This window comes from Triturus cristatus, chromosome 10 (genome assembly GCF_964204655.1).
Source record: "Triturus cristatus chromosome 10, aTriCri1.1, whole genome shotgun sequence".
Lineage (NCBI taxonomy): Eukaryota > Metazoa > Chordata > Amphibia > Caudata > Salamandridae > Triturus > Triturus cristatus.
The window spans coordinates 321,202,381-321,228,046 of NC_140593.1; the positions used below are offsets into that span (position 1 = coordinate 321,202,381).

General features: G+C 41.7%; 1 protein-coding gene across 1 annotated transcript in view; it reads right to left on the reverse strand.

The window, feature by feature from the left end:
• Positions 1-25,666, reverse strand: part of CUBN (cubilin) — a 1,289,359-nt gene that overhangs the window by 372,406 nt on the left and 891,287 nt on the right. The window contains exons 53-56 of the mRNA XM_085631507.1: positions 19,676-19,901; positions 14,261-14,448; positions 12,318-12,474; positions 11,096-11,245 (exon numbers count right to left, since the gene is read on the reverse strand). Of these exons, the coding sequence (XP_085487633.1) occupies positions 11,096-11,245; positions 12,318-12,474; positions 14,261-14,448; positions 19,676-19,901 (721 nt within the window). The remainder of the gene's footprint in view (positions 1-11,095; positions 11,246-12,317; positions 12,475-14,260; positions 14,449-19,675; positions 19,902-25,666) is intronic.

A 25,666-nucleotide genomic window follows, 5' to 3' on the forward strand; every position in this document is an offset into this window, starting at 1 on the left:
AGGCAGGACTGCTGTGGACCCTCCAAGCATATTACGAGTTTACTCTCCGCCGGTGGTGTCGTCAAAGTTTCTTCTCCATGAAAACTGTGGCGGAGAGGAAACAAAGATCCTCTGATGCTTATGGAGGCCGCCCCTAGACTTTATATATAGGTCTTTTCTGCTGAACACACCAGTCCACCCTGCTCCGCCTCTCTGCCATCGTGGAGGGGTGCAGAGACCTTCATTTATGGGCAATATCTTACTTGGCAACCATTGTTGCCAGCCCAAAAAAGTACGTTCCGATTTAGGAACCGGTTTGGGTCTTGGCAGGGACGCTCAACAACCCGTGATTATGGGCAAATTACTTAATCTCCTCATGCCTAACAAAATGCATGTGTCCTTCTGTAAAGCAACTGGTGCTCATGTGAAGCGTTCTGATACCTTTGGGTCAGGTTTGGGCTATATAAAACTCCCCAAAAAATGTATATAATGGTTGCCCCTGCCAATTACTAATGTCTTCCAATAGATTAACAAAAAGGGGAAGATTTGGTCTACAGCTGACATTATTTTCCAGCACCCAGCCTGAAAAGGACTTGAAATGTTGTTTGCATCTATCCAATCCTGGATACTGGCTAGTATGTAGTGACTAAAAACTTTTTTTGTATAGTCCATTAGGCTAATAGACCTATAATTTCCCTGGTGTGACCTGTCACCTTCCTTCTAAATTAGTAACACTACAGCGCCCATCAAAGAATCAGGTATAGGGTCTCCCTTGGCAATAGCATTGGCAAAAATAAGAACAACTACTATCCTATCCCATATTGTGGAGAAAGATGTCGGCTGGTATGCCATCCAAGCCAGCAGCTCAAACTCTTCTGATAGTATTAAAAGAGTCTAAAAATTGGACATGGCAAACATCTGCACAACACTACATGAAAGGGGAAGAGGCAGGGGAGGGTTCTCGGTTATACTCATAGTACCATCATGATATAAGTTCTTGAAGTGGTCAAATCACTTGAGTGGAGAGACATAATTATTGGGGTTCAAAGCAGTAGAGTTACTCCCCTTGGAAACCAATGTCCAAAATTTGGTGGAACCTCTAGCTGAGGAAGCCTCTTTGAGGTCCCACCACCTTTGTTCATCCCAGGCCCTTTGTGCAATAACCAAATACCTTCTATTCCTACTGATACAAATTTGGCCAATGTCCTTAGCCTTGATTGACTGTACCAATGAGCTTTTAAGGCGTGGACATTCCCAATCATACCAGGAACTAGACTTGTCGGTAAAGCTTTTGGAGTTGGCTGTAGGAATAGTAAAATCTGCTAAGTTGAAGCACTATCAAGATCCACTAAAGTTAGACACGTAGTATGTGAAGGAGGATTGGTAGAATCCATAAGTCAAACTGCATCAGCTAGCGTTGTTGGTAGTTTCCCCTGATACTGAGTATTAGGAGACATATCATTTCCTGACCAACAGTATTTAAACTGTGTACTTAAATTATTTGGAGGGTTGAACCTGATGTCCAGGGCCACCAAGTTGTCTCTCATCCCCTCATCCTTTAAAGTCAGCTCAATCATGTCATACATTGGATTGGATGTGGGACTCTTTTGAGCACTAAGAATGTCATCACAATGACAGAACAACAGCCCCTATTCCAATGTATCACCTTATTTATGAGGAAGTCTTCTGCTTCGTGTCTCACATGAGGAGGGAGTTTTTTAACCCTTGATCATTGTTACTCTTTTTAAATGAATTATACCCAAAATCAGGATTGATAACTGTACTGATATTGAGTGATATATGGACCATTCGCTCCATTTGGCATAATTGACTCCATTTTCTGTGCTGATTCCATCTTTATGCAACAGACTCCATTTTCTGTGATCGCACATAGCTGCAAAGTGGGGAAGGCATGTTTTTGCTCTTCACTTGTTTTTCGCTCACCGATCAGAGTGAACTGGAACATGTTGTGTGGGATGCGTGCTTGGTACCTTTCAGGGAAGGTGCGGAATGTGCAGCTCTGTCTCGGAGTCAAAATACGGGGATCTGGCCAGCCTCCGTCTTGCCCTTGACACAGACCAGTACAGCCAGCTTGGTTTTTTCCAATAGAAGGGGGCGAGGTTTCCAGAATCCTTGCCTCACGTTGAGTAAAGGTATTAAAGCTAGGGACCTACAGGGGTGCAATTCGAAGCTCACCACAGAATAGACGTATTGCTGTTGAAGTGACGGAACTTGGGTCCTGATCAAACTCCTTCCTGGGTTGTCGAAGGGCTTCTCCAGCTTGAGTTGGCAAGGATGTTGCATGATCGATCGGTGAGGTGTTCCTTACTCTATGTACATAATTGCTAAGTTTCTTTGGTACATGTATATATACTGCATTTCATTCTGGTTTTGTACTTGAGTCATTTGATATTTGGGAGTCTGCATTAACTGAGATATATTTTGCCTTCCTTTCTAAAATATTGAATTAATAAACATGTGTGTGTCACTTTAAATGCACCTGAATTTGTCTTCTTGCCTCGCCTTAAGAGAGTGCTGGGTTCTGTTTTATCGCCTCGTAATTTGGGAGTGCTGTTTAACGTGTGTGTTGTTTAAAGGTGCAGTAGTGCATTTGCCTCCTCTTGGGAGTGCAGGGTCTGGGTGTGTCCTATTGTTTCACTTCAATAACAGTTTTTTTTCTCCAACCCCAGGAAGCTCAAGTACAAGTAGTGCTAACATTCCGAGAGGAGTGGGGGCTGGCCATAACAATTACTGTCCGGAGAGCTAATCCGGGTAGAATTTTGTACAAAGCTAGAACTATTTGGACTCCCCAGGTGGCCGTAAACTGGACCCGTCATTGGACGCGGGCAAGTAAGGTCAAAGGAAAGTCTGGGCTGTTGGGCAGGGGGATTATTAGCTTGCAACTAGATGTTGGACTGAATAGTGGGTGTTTTGGTATCCCTACCCAATTAAAGTTGATTTATTGTATCCTACAACTCCTCAAAATTGAAATCAAGGTAAAACGTGTCATACACAGCTTCAATTTGCATTCATTCTCAATTAATAAATCTAAGTGATGACTTTTGGAAACTGGAAATACCGGAGGAATTAACTGAAATGAATGTCTGAATATAGATATTATTTGGTCATAATGATGGATGACACACTTTCTTGGCTATAACTGTAAATTGCCAATTTGTTCAACTTATTGATTCTCGTAATCATTCTTTGTAGATATTCACAAACAGACTAGTATTTACAAGTAAGCAAATGCCTACTATAATGTGGCATCAAGTGTTTGATTTCTATGTACCCAGTAGGAACTATTTAGAGGTGCTTTCCCATTCCAATGTCAGAAGCTGGCATCAGTGCTCTGTTCTTTCCAGTACAAACTTTGTGACATTCCCTTCGGGTATACACAAACAATTACAGTATAGGAAAGTAGTGTATCAGGCTAAAGTAGGGGCAACGAAAAAAGCTGGTTAGAATTACTTATTGTCTGCAAAGAAAATTACCCTGGAAAATGTTTTAATTACTAAGTAGTAACCACAGGGTATATCCTGATGCCTGATGCCAACTGGCTATCTGTAAATGAGTGGCTGAATTTTATTATGTCTCTATACATCATTGATGACACACGTTTGGTTCCCTTAATGGCTATAGCTTCAGCAAGTTTGCATGAAATCCTATCTAGCCACAGCATCCCTGAAACCATGCCTATAATTTGCTCTACTATTGTCATTGATCCCAAAGGGGTTCCCATAGTAGCTTTTAAAACGGGGATCAATTTTGTGGTATCATGGTTACACAACTATATAGACATGTATACTGGTATTGTCTCAGGGACTGGTGAATATTATTACTTCACAAAAAGGATTTGAATACCTCACCATTTAATTATCACCTAATCATGCTCTTGGTCGTAGAAGGTAAAGGTTACACCAAACTGCTAATACAAGAATTAGTCTTGGTAAAACACAAGAACCTAATACCTTTCTACCAGACTGGATTTCAACAAGTCTGCAGTATAGAGGCATACCTACCTGCACTATCAATGTTGCTAAAGAGAACAACTTCTACTCATGATGCTGTTTTAGATAGAGCATTTTTTTGCCTTTAGAACAGCATTTGAATTTTTTTGGTAGGAATCTACTATGGTCCAAGCTGCTAAGCCAGGAAACCCAGGTAAATCCTGTGGGCAAAAGTGCTCATTATACATGGGTGAGAGTCAAGTTAGTCCCAACAATGGTATGAACAGGAAAAGCTTATACAATTCTAGGGCTGAAATAGGGTTGTATACTGGCCGCTAAACTCTGTAGTTTGTAAATTGTAGATCCCGGGTCTGCGCTTAGAGTCTGCTTTGCACTGTATTTAGACAGTAACTTCTCCCTTTATTACAATAAGCGGACAACACAGTAATATAGGATCAAACAGTCATCGGTCTCCAAAGATCCTTGGCTAGTCGGGAAGTTTACTGTAGAGCGAATTAGCTTTTATTCAACAATGAAAAAACGAAGGTCTTGGTCTTTAGCAATAAACTTGCAACAAAAGGGGTGTGGTACTTAGTCAATAAGAACTAGAACATTCAGCAAGTTACAAATATCTTGAAATTTGGCTTGAAGAACCAGGAGGCTGCGAAATATCCTGCATCAAAACAAATCTAAGTATTAAGCATTAAAACTTATTTCCTGCAACTGAGCAAAAATGTTCCTGGTCTCTCACCAGACCCAATATTGAAAGTTAAGCGGCAAAATGAATGCCTGCACTAAACTTTAGCATATTGTTCTTTTTTAGGGAATTGGTGCACTTTCTTGACATCCTTCAGTGCCAAGCATACAAAACCTTGTTTAGTATTTTAGATAGTACCATGCAGGCTCAAGTCACTTTAGAATGCAACCTGCACAAATAGCTGAGAATTCACTGAGCTTCTTTTCGTAATTCTCTGCCTAAAGTTGTGAGTTGCCCAAGAGGGCTCCTTAAAATCTACAAAATGGCAGGAAATTATCAGATCTGACAATCTTTGGAAACAATATCTTTTTTCTGCAATTGCTAGTGTGCAGCTTACCCATCTTTGGCACTCAGAGGTTATATCCTGGACATTAAAATCTTTAATTATGAAGCAAGCTAAACTCATTTCCTACCCCGAGTATGATTAAGCATGGCATAAGAAAAAGAGCTTGATTGGCTCATAGGTTTATAATCAGACACAGAAATGTTTAATTATTTCATTAACTTTTGATCAAAAGTGTAAATTTGTAGGTCTCTGTTTTTGCCTAGTCCTTTTCTTAGAACTCAGATAAGGCTGGAAAAAAGCATTGGGAAAATTAAGGTGTTATATCTGCACCACTGGGGTAGAATAATTTATTCAGATTCTATGTATTTGCCAAAGTCTAGACCATTTCTGCAGTCATTTTGAATCTGTTTCTTTATCATATGGGCAACAAGAGATGTAAATAAACTGTCACAGCATGTCTCAATAGTGATGACTCACAAGCTGTTGGGTGCTTTATTAACTCTATGAACAAAGAACAGCTGTATCTGCCATCAGAGTTTGCCTAGTTCACTTTCAACACACATGGTTTTTGTTCCGAATTGAATAGAGACTTACAGTGGATTTCAATGATTGTATCTTATTTGTTGTTGTTATTGCTTTAAACTAATTGTGCCTGAGGGCCTGATGGTAAGCAACTCTGCCATGATGCTGTGTGTTTACCGTCAACATTAAGGTATGCCCGCTGAATTTAAAAGCGGGTGGACCATAGTTTGACCACGTCAGAGACTACTCTATCTCCACTGTGGCCAATCTTCTCTGATAGCCTGACAGATTAAATTGGCTATATGTCTGCCTGTCTGTGGAAGTAGGATGGGCGGACACAGTCGTTTTCACTGCCAAATGCTGGCAGTAAGGGGCAGTAAAAAAACTTAAAATGCCCATAGCCATGGGAGATGATTAGGATGGCGAGGGGGGCATTTATTTTCAAACACAAAAACCTATTTTGGGTTTTTTTTTTTCGAAAATATTAAATCCTTGAAAGCTTTGCCGTATGCCTTCACCACGTTTGCTAGAAATGCCCGTCAGTCCGATGGCTATTCCTAAATTTGGCAGTCGGGACCTCCACCAGGGCGACAGAGTACTTTACTCCATCACCTTAGTAGACGACGGCTCGACCACCCAAAAATTAATTGGGCCCTACGTTTCTGTAATTTAGCCCACAGGTGAGTGTTTGTCTTGATTTGTATTACATTTATATGTAATGGTTTTAATTAGCCATGAAATAAAAATCATGGTAATACCTTGACATTCCCTTTGGTTATATACTGAGATAAGATGGCACCATTTCCTAACTGTGTATATTCTCTATGCCCCATATAATTAAAAGCCAAGGGCTGGGGCCACCTAGTAACCTGCTCGCCTTTTACTCGACAACCATGTAACATTAAGATATAAAGCCAGTTCCAAACTCAATTAAAACCTGCTTCATTGTCTTTCTTCAATATAGCACATTTGCATCAGTTATGAAAAATATTATTTTACAAGGTGTCCTGAAATAATTTCGGACTAAAAGATGTGCAGCTTCAGGATGCCAGCTCATGAAGCAGCTGCCTGCACAGCAGGGCTCTCATTGCAAGTAGATTCCCTGTACTTGTGTATGTACAGTTCTGTCTCACATTGCAGGTGTCTGTCTGCTCCTTGCATCCATATCCTTAAAACTCTGTAGGTCAACAGTGCTTCATTAAGACTAGGTCCTACTCCTGAGTGTTGTCTCTCTGCCACTATTTCTCATACACAGAACATTCACCAAACCTCTAATAAAGCAACTTCATGACACATCTCAATTGCAGTCACAATGTGATTCACAAAAGGTGGGATCCTATCCTCGCAAGTAGGAACTGAGGAGATACTGCTACAGATGATTCTGAGTGGGTCGATGTTCCTGCACCCAAAGTACCTGGTGCAGAAATACTGGGCCCAGTTTTACCAAGTGCATTTCTGGATGCCAAAAACCCACCTGTCAGTCTGCTGACAATTTCACCTGAAACATGTCCACTGTAGTCCCAAGAATTTGGAATTCATATGCAGTAAATGACCCAGTATTCCCAGGTCAAATGCTAGTCCCATTCCTGGGATTTTAAGTCATAATGCTGTGATTTAAGAGTGGTGACATAGGCGGAAACCATTAATTCAGGCTTTTTGTAGGCAGTCTGAATTCTCAGGAACTTGTAGTGGGCACTTTATGTAAAGTATGGAAATTGTATTCAGCCAAGACCATGCGTTAGATTTGAAAAGGAAGCATAAAGACACCCTTATCGACTTGCATCTTTCAAAATGTTTTGATATCAGTGAGAAACAGGACTGAACATTAACATGCACAGGCCTTGCCAATTGCTCTTGCTTTTGACCTTGTCAAAGCGGTCCTAGTGGTTTTGCCAATGCTTTTTGATAATGCTCTTCAACATCAGTAGAAAGAAAAAGAAGCATATGCAATGGCAATAGGTCTAGGTTTAAAGGAATTGTGTATGGTAATGTGAAGCATTACAAGTAGATAGCATGGGATAGATATTAATTTGTGTGGCAGCAAATAAAAGCATAATAATATTGGTGTAGGTTAAAAAGTCAGGTGACAGTTGCACTGTAACGTCAGACCTAAACATCCATGTAGGATAATTACTGACCCCCATCTGTGCTGCTGTCAGAGAAAACACCATAAATTAGCTTGCATTACAATTTTGGGTGTGTGCCCTCAAAGTTCAAGCTCAAGCAGCTAGATAAATAAACAAAAATATAACGCTCTGTGGAGTCAAGCACTTTTTGTGGAAGTACATAACTTCTACCCAATCAAAACATGTACTCTTGGCTAGCAACATGAGGGTGGAGCCAAAGCCCCTCTCTAGTTAAGCTCCCATATTTCCTGGGCGACATCTGCGCTGTCAAGCTAGACCATAAAAATGTTTATGTACCTATGCTGTTCAGCACCAGCAAAAAGAAAAAAAACAATAACAAGCATGATGATGTGTTTGCATGCATGCATCATCATGCATGCGCATATATGTCATATGCTACGGCAACCTCAGCATGCCCAAATGTCATCACAAATGCGGGCATCTACATCATGACCCAATGGCCATTTAGCATTTTTTTTATTTAGTGTTCCAAGATGGAGGAAGCCTATCTTGGAGTGGTAAATTGAAAAAATAAAATATAATGTATGTGAAAGAACATGTACAATAATGAGTGGCCCTGTAATAAATGGCAGGTTCAGGGCTTTCCTAAAAAGCAACAAAAAATAATTTCAAAGATCGGAAACGGATGGGCAAAAGAGCAGCAGAGGAATAGAGGGGCAGAGGTGCAATTAAATTCCATCAACGATGAGTGGAGAGCAAGAAGGGATGGGAGGCGCAAGAAGGGGAGGAGTAGGGGAGGAGTAGGGGAGGCAATAAATAAGCTGATGGTAGGAACGCAGCACAAAGAGTGCAGGGATGGGGTTGTGAATGGGGAAGCACCACACACAATAGAGGGATAGAGGGGCGGAAAACATATGCATTTCCATGAAGTGCTAGAAAAAGAAACAATCATTTGCAATGCAAATAGGTCTCGCATTTGTGAGTTAGAGCTATTGACATTGTGAATGTTTTTTACCTACACGTTTTATTTTTGGAGTGAATGTATGTAGTGTGCAAAATCCTTTGGAAAGGTCCTGCACTTTGTAATAAATATATTGAAAAAGACGCAAAGTGTAGATTGTGTCAACAATTGCTTGGCACATACCTCATGGGTGAAGTGTCGCCACACATATACACCATGGTGCTTTACTAATGCGAAACTCATTAATAAAAGTAGTGCTTATAGACTAACTAACGCGATCGGGATTGGAGCATGTTAATCCGAATCCCGCTTCTCTTTCATTTTCTAGACTATTTGACTCACTCTCCTGCATCTTGGTTATCCCCAAACACTGGCAGGCAATGAAGTTTGCCAAGGTGGCAGGGGGGCTTCGGGGGTACATGAAAATGTATTCATTGCCTAGTTGTCAAAGGTCGCCCCGTGCTATTAGTTAAAAGTGTGAAGATTTCATTAAGATATTAAGAGTACTTTACTCGCATCTATGAGAAAATCGACATTAACTAAACAAAATGCCAGCATGCGTGTCAGTTTTCACAGTGTTTTAGACAGGAATGGTTGCTTAGTTTCATTGCATTCATTTTTGTATTTATTCTTTTACACAGCATCCAAAGTAGGTTACCTAACTCCAAAGCCCAGAGTTGTTAAATGACCCATAAAAGGGAGTGTTTTACAGTTGAGCAAATGTGTCCAAATGTAATTTTGGTAGTGCCATGGAATGGTCAGCCAATGAGGTACTAGATGAGCAGGTATTTAACTACACGTTCAAAATGTACGGTATTGTGGCTGTTGTTTGTTTGTACACAACCACCTCTCTGAATGTGTTTATTAACACAGAGCTTCATCTACCAGACAGTGCTCACAGAGGGGTGACTAAAGCACAGAACAAAATGTATTCATTTCTCCTGAGTGTGAAGGAACCCGGAAGGCTTAGGTGCCCGCCAGGAGAAGCTAGGTATCCCAGCACTTCTACAGACTCTGCCGTGCTCCTCTGCACCAGCAGGGCACAACTCAGAATCTGCCGCTTCTGCTAAGAAAAGGTGAGGGGGATTAGGTTGGGGCATGCGGGAGTTGCCGGCAGATTTCCAGGTTATTGCAAGTGATGATTCTGACGTGAGGCAATGGAGACTGACTTTGTCTGTTTGTCTGCACCAGTATATTTCTCTACCATCTACCGGGCTCACTGTCATGTATCCATTTATCACTCTTTGTTAGAGGTGTGCGAGCCAATATATTAAATAACAGGTAGAGACAGCCGGAGATGAGCCAAGCGTGTACGAGCCAGTGGGTGAGCAGTGAAAATGATCGGCATGTTAACCATACAGTAAAAAAAGTGCATTTAATCAGCGCGTCACCTCAGTACACAAGATTATAGCAGTGAATTGAGAGGAAGTTATTAAAAGTGCTCGTTTTAAGCATGAGTTAAAACACTGCCGCTCCTCCCACCCGACAACAATGCCATATGTGAACTAAGAGGCGTCAGTTGCCATGCATACCCAGAATTTTGCCTAGAGTCTTATTATATTTAGAGTAACATTAAAATTTAGTTCATTAAACACAAGAAGTTTTTGTACAGCATGCATCTTGAATTTGCATATTTCAAGGTGGCAATAATAAAGATGAAAACGGAAGTTTCGGCAGGCAAGAAAACACAAACGGGAGTGGGGGGGCGGGGGAGGGTGAAAAAGTCACAGACTGAGGGAGGGGGCGGTGGGGTGGGGAGACAGGGAAGAAAATAGTGTTAGGCGTAAAGGGGCCAATAGGCGTGGAAGGATACAAATGATGAATGAGGAGGGACTAACAAGCCTGAAACTAATCGGAGGGCAGTATTTAAGACAAAAGCCAATGGTCAGAGAGTGGGCGGAGCTTCCACGAAGCTGCCACACTACAGTATATACTGCATGTCTCGCAAAGCGAGAGCAGCGCATTCGCGCTGCAGCGCTAGGCGAGACCTAAAAGAAATAGTGTCAGGAGTAAAGGGGAAATAGCAGGGGAAGGATACAAATGATGAATGAGGAGGGACTAACAAGCCTCAAACCAATCGGAAGGCAGCAGTTAAGGCAAAAGCCAATGGGCAGAGAGTGGGTGGAGCTTCCACTTAGCTTCCACACTACAGTATATACTGCATGCCTCGCTGCAATGCTAGGCGAGAGCTAAAAAGCACATGCATGAATGTAAGAAGTGGAAATACATAAATCATCCAAACAGTATGTAAAGGCGAAATGCTTCACAGGTGGGACAAAGAATAGAGAGGAAAGCCATTGAAAGGGGAGAAAGGCAATGAGATAGAGAATGACACCATCCAATCAGGAGCGGGTGTCTGACTGAAAGCCCACTATAGGTATATATTCTAATATATGAGAGAGAATAGGTCTTCAACAACAGATGAGACTCAAAAATTACCATACTTTAGAACAAATAGCTGGACAGTCAACCCCTGTGTTCTAAAGCCTGCTCAATACGGTTAAGTAAGTTCTGCCCAGTGCACATGACATAACTAACAATGCCTCAACTCACCTTCCAGTTCAAAGGTCTGAAACCTGAGGACAACATACATGTGAGCTCCTGCATCGATGAAATAATTGCAGTTCAAATTGTTGTCATATTTGTTTGGGTAATTAGGAGACAGGATGCGACCCGTCGTGCTGGTGAAATTGGCTCCGCACCCTACGGTAAAGAAGAAACAGATATGTGTTTCACAGCGAAGGAATTTCCCACCGTTATTAGCTTATAAATGTTTTACCTCTGTATTTGGTGCTTTGGTTTGCTTTTGAACCATACAAACAATAATATACACTTGATAGAAAATTCATTATACAAATTTATTCTACAGGCTTGAAAATAGCTAAAATAAGGAGCAACTATGCAGGGAACTGACTGTAAGGTGAGGTTGTGTTTAGTACACCTTACCTCTGATGAATGAAGGATTCTTAAGAAGCCCACATATCCCTTAGGGCCTTATTAGGAGTTCCTTGTATTTTGGTGCAGGAATAATGAGGATTATGATCACCGGTTTCGGTAAGTATTCCCACCTCAAAATACAGGGATTACAAGATAACTTCACTGAAATTGGGAATAGCCTATGAGACCATGAATACTGTGTCCAATCCCATGTCTTTTCTTTCCAAGTCTTCATCCATTTACCACCTGCTCCGAGCTTTGGTATGGCACTTGGAGAGGGTGGCTTGTGGTGCTGGGGTTGTCCAGGAGCAGAAGACAGAGTTAGGGGAGCGTATATTGCTTCCCCACTGATGCATGAAAAGGGAGGATGGTGGCTGGGCCAAGTAGTTGCCCACAGCCTCAGTAGCACCTCTGTGAGTTCCAGATCAGGTATCACTGAGAACTAGATTACCAGATCCATTATTTGAGGGCCTGGTAAATGCCCGGTTAGGAGACTCTAGAAAAATGTCAACTCTCCAGAGTGGTATACGGCTCAGAGCATTTTGTAATAGATGCCTAAGCCACCTCTGCAAATTTCTCTAAGATAATTATGTAACTTCTAGGTTTACCTTCATGGAAATACAATTTCTTCTCAACACCTTTCCAGAGACGGACACTCAATGTTTGAGCATAATTTATATCCGTGGGCATTTTTTTTATAAAAACTGCAAACATAAATTGCTCATTCTTCATTGTTTTTGGCTGTCTGCTTCAACATCACATTTAAATGTATGCTTGTCTGGAAATGGATTTGAAGGTGAATTTATTCCACTGGGTCTGCCGCTGGTCTGGAACTTACTGCTAATGAAGGATGCGGAGAAACCAGCTCCTACGCTTTCCTGGGATTGGAAGACAACTGTCATGACGTATTGTGGAGCAACAACAGGCCCAGGTGCAGTGGTGCCGCATCCAGCTGCTAAAAGGGGACCATCTGCTTCGGCCGGTCCACTCCACACCTGAAACAGAAACATCAAGAGTGAACATAACAGTAATCTAACACAAGCTATAATATACTAAACTCATTCTGATGCATTCTAGCACCTAGCAAACAAAGCACATATTCCTTTCACGTTTGAGGAAAATATTGCATTGTATACCTGTGAGTCAAAAATACAACTGAGATAGCCATGAAACATAAAGGTTACCTCTTCAGGTACCATCAATGTTGAATGCAGATCTTTTCACCTTGTTTGAAGGTGAATGTTCAGCTTTGTCCATTCAGTCATTTCAGAAGTTGTCAACAGCAGTTAGTTAGGCGTAATATGCACCGGTAGCACCTCACATACTGTTCAAGGATCTTCCGCATCATTCCTTTACCCTAGCGAATAATATGTATGACAAGCCACTGACAAATATCTCAGTATATGTTGACAGCACTGCTGCCAGCCTGCTGATAACACACACAGGTCTCGAATACTATAGATCCCACACCCAAATTCCCTTCTATTCTGTGCTTCTCAGTTAATTTCTGTAAAAGTCATTTTCCCCACGTCCTCCTTGTTCTCTCTTGTACTCCCCCTTTTCCTTTGTACCCAGGTGCCATTCTCCATACTTAATTTCAAACCCTGCCTCTTGGTCACTGCACCACTATAAATCACATATGGAACCTGCACACTGCAAGTGACGGCAACTCTGACACTTCCATCATTGTTTTTTTGGGGTTGATTTTCAAGCATAAATATAAAAATTAGCCAATCCGGAAAAGCAGGAGGGATAACCGTTATATTTTATTGGCTGCTCGAAGCATGGTCTAGACTGATTACCACCTTGCTATCAATTACCAGTTTCCAGAGACCTAACCAAGGGGCAACGTTAGAGCAAAGATGCAGGTTGGGGGTGAAAGTCCATTGTCTGAATCTGCTTTATGGATTGAGACGATGTATCCATCTTGTCCACAGTCCCCTCCACCTCCGTGCAAATGAACTGCTGTAACCCCTTATGGAACCCTGTGGTTGTTTCACAAAACTCCACTTGTAAAAGCTACCTCAAAGCCTTCATTGTTCACATAACACTGCAGCATTTCTGGATTCAAACCTTCAACAAGACCTAGAAGAGAGATGCCAAGACCACAATGGACCTCGCTGCTCATCCAGTCAAGCCTTCCTCTTCCAAAGATGGTGTTGACTACGAGGGCTGGAGGAGAGATGTTTCCAGCGTGCATGTCAATATCCATCATATGTGAGATTCTCCCTTACCCAGCTGCACTATTCCCCGAACACTTAAGCAAATTACCAAATTGCATCAACTTTTTCAAACTTCTTGTGTTTGCCCTTCTTTTTAAAACGTGCAAAATGTTTGAGTTTTCTCATTAAAAGTCTTTCTATATATTGTTTTGTGGTAAGGTATAATGTGAACTGAAGTAAAGAAAATATTAAAATTCATCCCTATTCAAAGCACTCACCATTTCCCTGTCAAAAATCTGCATCCTAGATCAAAATCTTGGTTCCGTGAACAGTAGTTCTAATTAAATAATAAGCTGTGGTCTATTCATTTCTTGAAATTATCATGTTATAATGCGAATATTGAAGGAAGATATGAGGGCCGATTTAAACATTATTAACATTGGATTAAAGAAAAAAATCGAATTATTCCATAGAATAATTGTTTTCCAAATACAGGTTTAATGAATGAATAACATTCTAATCTGTGTAAATCAATTACAGTACAATTAATTTAATATACATTCAATAGTAACAATGCTTTAGTCTACACGTTTGGATGGTGTATTTTCATATTACAAACCTTCACATAGCTGTTCATGCACTGGCCACCATTTTCTGGAATGTTGAAGTTATTATCAAAAGTCATCTCAAGGTGTTTGCTTTCGTGGGAGAGGATTGTCCACATACACCTGCTATTAGATGGAAAGCTCTGAGGCCACTGTGGAGATTTGATTGTGCCGCTCTCTGAGTGAATGAAGCCGCCACAACCTGTAAAAAAATACACTGTGTATGAATCACAATAGTCAAAGTATATAATATCTTACAAAATAATACCCCCCTAGTAAGAAAGAGTGACTAAACTTGAAAATGTACATAGGGCCAGAATTTTGAACAAGTGCCGCAACACAGTACAGCAAGCCAAGTTGCTGAGCTACGTTGTGTCTACACCGGCACCCTTGTGCCATAACGCAAGAGTCTCTACATTGTGGTCATGGTAGTTTTTGTGTAGGAAGGTCTATCTTCCTGACAAAAACTATCCTTTGAGGCTGTTTCCTCTTTGTACGAGTGAAACAGAATGCAGCACACATACAAAAGGAAATAACAAGGAAAAATACAGATTCTTCTTGTTACACCAATCTTAGGGAAGTGCAGGATGTGGGCACAAATCCATGTCTAAATGTCTTTGTAAGTATGGATTAGCATTAAAATTCATGTGTGGATGCACTGGACCGCCCATGCACCACCAATGGAATACCTCTCTGATGTAAACTAATGCTAGATATCTTTATCATCTTTTTTTGTACAAAGGAACGCAATAGCAAATACAAACAAGTATGAGAAATGCAATAGGCCCTGCATTTTTTGGACTTAGAGCTATTGGCATTGTAAATGGCAATGTTTTTTACTTATGTATTATGGAGTGTATGTATGTGATGTGTTGTGGAATTATGTGGGTTGGACTGGATTAGTTAGTTCTGTAATTCTGTCTCCTGGATTTGTGTGGTGTGAAGTGGATTTAAATTATGTGGCATGGTGTGCTGTGGAATTATGTGGTATTGAGAATACTGGAATTATGTGGAGTGGGATTGTGAGTTTTGGAGTGTAATTATGTGGAATTTTATTTTGTGTTGTGGAGTGATATGCAGTGGAGTTTAATGATGTGGTGTGTTGCTGAGGGCGGCACAAAAGCCCCTATAAATAATACATTTAAAATAATATGATGTAAACGGCCAAACATTAATCCACTTGGTAAGGATATGCCCGCCCCACCTTAATAAAACAAAGAACTTCACTGTGTGTCTTTTTCTGTAGAACTTTGTATAGCATGGTTTTTAATTAGCGAGTCACGCAGCGCCGCTGAAAAGGAAACTTGAAATAATGATTAAATGCTATATGTGGCACAGGCCATCCCTTAGCACAGGAATATCCTATACATTGCAAAAGCAGAACCTTTGCATGATGATGCAAGTAGCCTTGATGAACAAGACTTGCTATGCGCGCACAGGTTTGCGTTTTCTGCGCTCTTACTCTATTTTCTCTGTAGGTTTTTACAGCCTCCATAACTAGAAAGGCCATTTGAGGGCCGGCTTTAGCACGGGTGGTACCCGGTGCAACAATGTTTGATGGTGCCCCCAAAGACCACCTCCACCATGGATTCTCTCACTATCATCCTTTAAAAGTGCCCCTCAAGTCTTCATAACCACTCTTTCTCCAATGCAGAGTGCTTGGTATGCTGAAGCACAAACTCAGAATTTAAAAAGTAACACCATGGTTTGGGGTTGTCTTTTCTAATAATTGATTTCAACCCAAATGAACCCTTTGGGCAATATTAGAATAAGGAAATACTGGGAGGAAAAAATCATAGCGCTCCAATCTATACCTTGTAGTTTTTATGCAGCTCATTCAAATACAAATATACTCAAATTGCAATTAGCATCGATTCCTCTCAGTTTCCCCAGCTGCCATCAATTTCAGCAGATTTGCCTGGAAACCAAACTTGTTTCCTTTCTGGTTGCTCTAACAGACGTGGGCAACGTTGATATGAAAATGAGATTTATTACCAGGGCTCATGCCTGACCGTGTGTTTATTCAGCAGCACACCTGCCTGCTCGGTGAGAAGCCAGGGCTGGCCTAGCATGGATGGCAACTGGAGGCAGAGCTTGGCACAGCTGGTGGGGATCTGGCGAAGTATGGCTCCATGGAAAGTGGCACGGAGCAGTTGCCGCGAGTTAGACAACTAACATGAGTCTAAGGCAAATATTACCATGCCGCAGGGAGGTGCTTTATACATGTTTCAACCCAAAGCATCACAACACCAAGTCAAAGTCATACTTAATATGAACACAAACCAGTAACTTTAAACGCATGGATCCGTTTGACAAAGAACGACGGTCCTCTCACCCAACAGCTGGCGTTCCTCGATGGAGGCATGACCACCCACTGAGGTTGTAAATAGTGGCAAATCAATCCGATCCACAGAAAACAGAACAGCTGTTATTGGTTTTAACACCGTCTTTTCAACATAATTTCAAACAAAAAGTAAAAACAAACAGCATAAGCAGGGGTGGGTGGGGGGCATGCAGACATGTAAGGAGGATGTTGAATTGTGCTTTTAAAATGCATCAGATATCCTTACTGAGTAAGTAAAAGGCCCGTTTTTAATTGTGCTAAAAATCGAAAGGCACGAGGAGTAACTGTGCGACCAGAGAGCCTTCCCATGACTGTTTACAGAAAGTCAGAGCTCAGAGGACTGACAAGATCATAAAATACAAGCAGCTATGGCACTCAGCAGGAACCCAGGAAAGAAATAATCCCCCCAAGAGCATAAATACAATTAAATCGTAATGATTCAGTACTTCGTCCCAGCTGTCTGGGAGGAATGAAAGAGAATAACGGAGGGACAATAAGGCAGGACTGACTACTAGCAGACAAGGATGTTTAAAGGACACGAAAACAAACAAATGGATAGCAGGGGGATGGCTTTAAGTACACAAGAGAAGTTACAATAGGTCTCGAATGCTCGACCTAACAAGGATTTTGCTTCAGGTCTAGGTTAAAAAAAGTAATGCAAACCTAATGCAAAATCTTTGTAAATGCTTGATGGTGATGTAAAAGGGATAATGTGAGGAGAGAACTAATTATTAGGATATTATTAGATTTTAGGTTGATTTTGAAAGATGCAAAGTCTGAAGATACAATGAACAAATTGTTCATGCTCGTGTAAGGTTTAGGATTTTGAGCCTTCCATGCTTTCTGTATCTCTATGCCAGAATTCTGCTTCAATACAACTGTCATTTACAAATGGATGCCCTTCCCATGTTTCATAGAGTAATATCTTTGAATAATCTATACACAAAAATGTGTTCTATTGCAGACTTATAGCCCATTGCTGATGGCTATACTGGAGGTTAAAGGCCCTGACCCCGCCTTCTAGGCCCAAGTTGCAGGCTTCATCGCTCAGGTATTCTTCTTAGAGAAATCCTTGTTTTGAAACAGTTGTTACCTGGTTGTTTACCTAAAGTCTGAAACTAATGCCACTGGCTAACTGCACCATTACCTCTCTATCTGCTTTCAGTCCTCTGTCTGCTGGTGTTATTTTGAAATTTACTTGAGTTTGTATTGGAGCGTTGTATTATATTGTACACTAAGTGCAATGCTGGATTGTACCTAATTAAAATATACTCTCATTAGACTCATCTACATCTTTTTAAAAATATGTGAATAAATATAGATATTTGTGTAGGTTTTCGACTGATCACATATAGAGTCGTACATAATCTGTGAACTATTGCAAAGATTTGTGTATGTTTTCGGACACCAGGTTTGCCTACTTCTCTTGTTTCAACCGATGTGGTCACACTTTTCCCCATTTTTCTTTGTAATGCACACTGTTGCTCCAGGACCTTGTTCAAACAATATAAAAACCCTCAATAAATAAACATCAGGGGAGGTGAAAATGACATCTTCCCCATATGTGTGCTATGCAGATGCCAAATGAACTATAACAATGTTGCAACAAACTTCCACACAGACTTCAGTTGGAAGCTTTAAAAATTAGAACAGTTCGCATTGAAAAGAGACCTGTGTAGCTCAGTGACAATTTCAAACATTGATATCTGTTGTGGTACTTTTTGTAGCCTCTGAAATGCCAAATAATAAAAGACCACTGCTATATGTTAAGGAGCTTGTTTAACAAGCAGATTTTTTTTCTAAACCCGAGGCTTTATTAAGTAACTGGGAGAGATATATGAACTTAAAAGACAGAACTTGATAAAAAATACTGCGTTTTTCTACAAAAAACCCCCAAAACAATGGACCCAGTTCCTTAAAAATTGAAACATTTAGGAAAATTACAGGTGGCCATCTCCACTTGAATATATTTTTTTCTCATTTGTTATAATTCATAAAATATTCTCAAGAGTACACCTGGGCAGGTGTGTCAGGTGCAGGCTTCTAGGTGTACTCAAGGGATGGTAATGTGAATTCCGCTCAGGTGAAATAGGACCCCCTGTGCAAATGAACTTTATTTATCCACATGGAAAATATTTTTCCCCATGGAGAACGTCTCTCCCATAATCCTTCAGCACATCCAGAGGTGATCCATTCCCCTTCCCTCCGTGGAAGGGAATTGGCACCACTCCTGTAATGAAGGATCCTTTCCAGGTATAAATGGGAGGGAGCGGACTTTGACAATGGCCACAAACCTACATGTTTGCCGGCGTTCCCAAACTTCCAATACAAACCACAACTTGGAACGGCCACTTCCCGACTCTTGAGTGGGATTTGCTGATGAAATCTTCCCACCCAAGGTGGAGATCTCCACCCCCTAAATGGATTTACCCCTACAAGAAATCACTTTGTGAAATTCTGACAGGCAAGTAAAAGTTAAATTCTATTTTAAACTTGTATTTATGACTGAATTTGTGTTTGTGAATAGGGCCCTCACAGAACGAACAGAATTTTATAGCCCAATCGCGATAAAAGGAACTACACTGATTTTGAGATTCATGAACTGAAGGAATTCTGTGAGGCCACTATTGGAATCACTAGAAACCCTTGCTTCCTTGCGGAATACCATTTCAAGTTATTTTTGGTCTCACATCTCCAAAAAGAGGGCAAAATGAAGATGGTTATAGTCAGCAAAAATATGCAAGTGAAAGTGATGTATTCCATCACAGAGACACATGGTAAATTATTTACGTAGTTGGTAAACGGGAAAATATGATTAGCTCCCAAACGTCATCAGTGTTCAATCCAAACCACTAACACAAGGTAAATAAGCCACCTGATGAAGTGGATTTTCCATCTCAGAACTAATGTGCAGTTTTTTATGTTTATATTTTTCAAAACTAAACAGGAAGCCACAGAATTTATAGGGGCATGCCTATTTCAGAAAGAACGTATTATCTCCGTCTTTACGCTGCCTGGTTTTAGGAAGGAATTTTGCAATGGCTGTAAGTTCCAAACTTGAAGGAGATAGAGATGCCTGACTCACCTAAAGAGTCGGTGGTCCATGTCGCATAGAACCCGCCTCCATGGAGTGTACTGTCGGAATTAAAGATTACCACCAACTTGTTGGATCCGGACTGAATGGTTCCAGGTGATGTTGTTCCGCAGTATTGCCCAATGATGGGCGATCCGGTTGAGCCGCCGTTCTTTATCGTGACCGAATCCCAGCGACACACTTGTTGATACTCAGTATCAAAATAGGTGAAGGTGAGCTAAAGATGGAAGAGAGACAGCAGATGAACAAGACTTCATGAAGTATCTGACTTTCCAATAACGAGGTTGACTTGATTAACACATCCAACAGATTCTGCATACGATGTTTGTGTGTTTCAATGACACAAACATACTTATTTATTTTATGTATTGCCACGGTTTGCTTCCACTCAAGCCTGTGCTGAGTCACGTTTACAGATATACCTAATATTTTAGTTTGACCTTATTCAAATCGGCTCTAGATCGACATACACAGTGTGTAACTTTTAGTGTGTTATAAAAGTGAATTTCAGTATACTCTATAGCAAAATAAATGTGCATAATATATATATATATATATATATATATATATATATATATATATATATATATATATATATATATATATCCCTTCAAACATTGTGTCCCCTGCATTAGACACACTCAATGAGGAAGCAGGGCCCCGTTCTTTGTAACAGAGTCCTTTATTGAAGCACAAAGCAGGCATGCCTTTCCAAATTCAATCCAAAAAGCCCTACGCGTTTCGCAGCTTCCTGCCGCTTGTTCACGGGCTGGCACACAGATTCAGGCAGATTTACGAGAGAGCCTGCAAACAGATCCATTAAATACCACATTACCGCCCCCTGGTGGGCTTGCTCCAATGCATACATCGCAATGACATCTGGGATTTGCAGTTCACTCTCGCACATATTTACACCCTTCAGTGGGTTCTGCCCTTCACGGTCATTAAGTGCATATTTTTACCCTCCAGTGGGTCTCTGTGATTCGCTGCTTTTCACAGAGACCCACTGGGAGTAAATATTTACGAGTTTTTTATTTTATTTTGCCTTACACCTATTCTGAACATTAAATTAATAGGTATCTATCCTTAATGAGTTAGTGACTTCAGCTCAAAATTTGGGCACATAGACATAAGGGTTAGTGACATATAGAAGTGACAACTATCATTCTGATGAGGTTCCTGGTTGATTGGTCGGATGACTTGCAAGTTATTGTTATGAGGTGAAAAGTCAAATTTCAGTAGCATATAGGGTCAGTCCAAACACAAATTTAGTTTATGCTACAAAAATGTTTAAATAAATGAATCATAAACAAATAATAACTATTACCACACATAAATAGTACCAAAACAGGAAAGTCATAATTTAATGCAGGCACAAAACCCTATTCAGCGAATCGTGGGTAAAGGCCTACTTTCAAAGTAACAAACACAGCTTCATGTCCAAGGATTCATTCACACTCTGGCCTCTGTTGTGTGGAAACAATAATTTGTAACCATTAGGAGGATCCCTGAAGTTCAAATCGGAAATATGTTAAAACATGTTGGCATGTGAGAGTTTGAGCCCTTTCTTGTTGCCAGATAAATTGTGCAGAGGTTGCTAATAGGTAGACAGAATGGAGAAGCGTATCTCCTTAAAACACACCACTTACTCACATTATGACCTACCATTGATTCTCACAAAGTCACTATCATTTACACATGCCTGTTCAATCATGCGCCACCACAGCTAGATGGGGGCACCAAAGCAGCGCTGTAAAGATGCTCAAAGCAGTCCACTGCCCTCGTCTTTATTTATTTATTTATCTCACTTGTAAAGCGCACTATCACCTAGCAGGCATCCTGGCGCTGACAATCACGAGTGCACAGTTTATGGGTAAACCCAGAGGAGCTGACAACAAACTAGATATTGGGAAATAGCCAGGTTTTTAATCTCCTCCTAAAAGGGAAAAGGTCCCTGACTTGTCTCAATTCCAGCGGAAGCTCATTCCATAGTCTGGCAGCTGATACACCAAAGGCTCTGCCGCCTGATTTGACTTTCTTGACTCTTGGTATTTTCGCCAGTCTAGCTGAAGAGGAACGCAAAAGCCTTCTCACTCTATTTCTCTTTCTATCCACCCACCCTCTTTTTAGCTCTCCTTTTCTCCTCACTCTCTTCTGCCTCTCTGATCTCTCATTCTCTTGCCTTCCTTTTATTTCTTACTCTCTCCCTTAAAACCCCCCAGTGCCTGCTGCAATCTCAAATAGCTGGGGGAAGTGACAGATGCAGCGGGCAGGAACTCTCTAAACCGGCCTTTATTGGTTTCAGCCCACCGTGAAAATGCCCGGTGGAATAAAAGGCCAGCAGGCCCTGCAACCTCTTCCTTCCCCTCCTAGGCCAGCAGAAAGCAGGATGTTGCACATTAGCCCATCAACACAGACATATCAAGCTCTGCAATGATGGTACATCAGGCTGCCACAGTCAGAGATATATTGTTCAGGCCTAGAGACCAGTGCTTAATTTGTATAACAATAAGTGCCAGGCCTCTTGTCAGAAGGCCACTGAAGCTTGCACAATACATTGCCCCTGCCATGCTGCCAAAGACAGTAACAAAACAGCCACTAACCATCACACTCAACAAGTGTAAGAATTCCGAATGTTTCAGGCCCCCAAAGCTATAAGAATAGTTTGGCAGCAGGTAATAGTCATTTTTATGTATATTGAACTAATAATTAACTGTTGTTGTAGTCATCTCTAAATTAGCCAGATAGTGCCACCTTGTGGCAGACTGTCACAAGCACTGGTGTTGACAATTAAGTGCTGGTGCTGAGCACCGGAAACCACCGACTCAAATAAAGCGCTGCTAGAGACCTTACTTTGCTTCTGGGTCAACAAAAACAAATATCTGTCGGATTCTTCTCCAGGCCCAGGATACCTTCTGAGGCCATTGTGCTCTACAATTTCAATCTCAATTTAATTCAATGCATTTCCATTCAATTCAGTTCAATTGAATTGAGTGTGCCTACCAGTTGCCCAGAAGGCAAAGCGTTAGATTTCAGTCCCAGCAATCTGATGAGCTCAACAGACTTCCCAAAAAGATACCTATGGAAGACTAATAGAGTCACAAAGACATGACAGAGGAACGAGGAGTGCAATAGCAGAAGGCTGAATGAGGAAAGGGGATGAGTGTGTATTTGGGGAATCAGTGCCAGATGCTGTCAGGGTAGCAGAAGATACAGTGGAGGAATTCACGACTGGTTCAATGAGGAAATCCAGAACAGACCTCCACCACATCCCAAGCTGAGATCCAGGAGTGGGCTCCAGCAAATCCAGGAAATGTCTGCACAAATCACTCTCTCAAACAGGGAATACATATGGTGAGGTAAGGAACAGGAGCTGAATATGAACTGTGGCCATAACTCTAACATACCATGAGCATATCTTAAAAGGGTCATCCAGTGCAGAGTCCTGTATTACCCAGCAACGAATGACTAGCAATCACCAACAATAGACATTCTCGAATGTCATTTTATTTGCTGATTTCAGCGTGGTTTTTGAGAATTATTATGACATTATTCACCAATGGCACCTTTAATGATCCAACAGGACAGAAACATAAATATGAAGATTACAGCGCAATGAGGAGCAAGACTGAAACCTAGATAGGAGGGAGGTGGAGTCCTTACCTATCACAGATAGGCTAAACTCTAAATGAACCAGATTAATTGGTATGAAACAGGGAGATTGTCAGGAACTACCAAAGGATAAAGAGTGCTGCAATATATATCTAACACTCAGGGCTAGACTGGAAACCAAAGGCAGCCCTGGCATACCAGCCACATGTTCAGCGGAGCAAGTGAGACAGAACACCAATGCCTGTGACACCTGCACCTGATTGAGGAAGGATGAAGCTAAGCACTATTTAGGGTCAGAAAGTAATGAACAAGTTGGAAACAAGGACACAGGATGGCCATACAAAACAGGGAAGGCTCTCTTGGTGTGTGTGTTGAGGGGGGAGGGGTTGTGCATTTCAACAGATGTAGGTGGCAGTCACATGACCTATAGGATTGACCGGAACATCTCTCGCCACTCTGGGACAGAATGGGTACAGGACATATTGTGAAAGGGTCAAGACTATGCACCTGAGGGGTGGAATTAGTACCTGTGCTGGGAATCAAGAAGTATTAAGTGCTGTTACATTTATTATGTGCAGAAAAATGCACTCTCTAATTATATTTGCGAGGCACACATGGCTCTAAACTACATCAGTGGCCTTATTACAGAGTTCCCTTTGGGCCACTACTGGCATGTGCACCTGCTTTGTGCACCCCCGGGGCACTTTGGTATTGTAGAAGGGTCCGCAGATGCTTGTGCGGCCCCTTCTCTAATACAGATAACGCTGGCACACATGTAGCACCCGCGCAATTGTGAGTGGGTGTTCCCTGCCTTATTATGGATGTGGGCACAGAAGCATACATACCTTTAGGGGTGCACTGAAAGTGCACCACAAAAAGGGGGCACATTTTCTGTGTACCTCCTAGAGACAGCCTGCTAGAGTGGAGCAAGGGGGCCCCATGGACCCACCAGACATCCCCTTGCAGGCAGGTGCAGTCACTCACTGCACCCGACTGCAAAGTGATCCTTCTCCACTCTTTAAAGTGCAGGCAGGTTGCCACCTGCACAGTGAAACATGCAGTGGCTTTGGAGCATTTCAGTTGAATGCACTGCCCCAGGGCAGCATGAGTCCGCAGCTACCCTAAGGGCAGCACATTCACCATAACAGGGCTCCTTTCCCTGTTTGAGCCCGGTGCACCAGTTTTAAGGTGTGCCATGGTGTAAACAGGTAAGGTGCATTCTTATGGTAATACAAGCCCAAGGTTTCATAATGCAATAGCAGAGGACCAAGACTGTGCTTTTATTTGTTAATCAATGTGTAAACATTAACAAATCCATTGTGGATGCAAGAAAGCAGGATGTTATTTAATTCAGGAAGTGAACTGAGGGATATTATATGGAAAAATATAAGCCATTTCCTCATGTTTTATGCGCCAGCTCTGCAAACAGCATTCTGTCTTCAAACTACCTGATATGTTTAGTGGTGCGAGGGCATCAGTTATGGGTAAGGTTGCCATCTTTGTTGGGGTAAAAAGGTCAGTCACACAGACAGCTCTGTCATTACACCTCTGTTCTGATCTACATTGTCCCCTGTTGGGCCCATACTGGACAATACGTTGAGCTCTGCCTATGTAACTGACAGGCAGAAAGCGCCCCCTACTGTTTGAATACACTTATCCACATAAAGTGGTGTTGTCAAATATAACTTAATTTAGAGCTGACGTGCTTCCAGATATCCCTGCATGAGACTCCCATCAAGCTCTGGAAGTGAAACTTGAATCCTAATCTGTACACTCTCCCCACCCCTGATAATACATACCTGGGTCCCATATGCATCTTTTCAGATGGATATCATCCATGGTCTGATGCCTACTCTTCTAGCACAGCGACCTGCAGGATGCCCCCTGTCCACTGTGAGGTGGCATTGAGTGACCACCAATAGATTACGTTGGAGCTAGAGCTCAGAATGTGGGTTCGAAGGAAGGGAGGGTGATGTGTTACCACAGTGGCAGCAGTGCACAGCATCTCTGTCCCATTTAGGGGCACTGACAAAAAAAAGCAGTAGGTACAATAGGGCCACTCATACCTCCTGCCCCATGGCAGCTGCACCAGTAGGATCATTGACAGCAACACCCCTCCATAAGACTATTCCACAGGCAAACCAGCACAAGTGAAATCAAGCATTGACAAAGCCAATAGATCTCTGCTTTTGGACCTGTTGCCATTGTCAATGCTATCTCCTGAAGCTCTTCGGCATGAGCCAAACAAAAAGGAAAGGCACAATGACATGTCCGGTACTGGTGGCTGTGTCGTTTTGTAAGAGAGCAGCTAAATGATGACATCTGTATGCACAAGGTTCATGATGCAGGCGCACCTCTACGAAATGATGC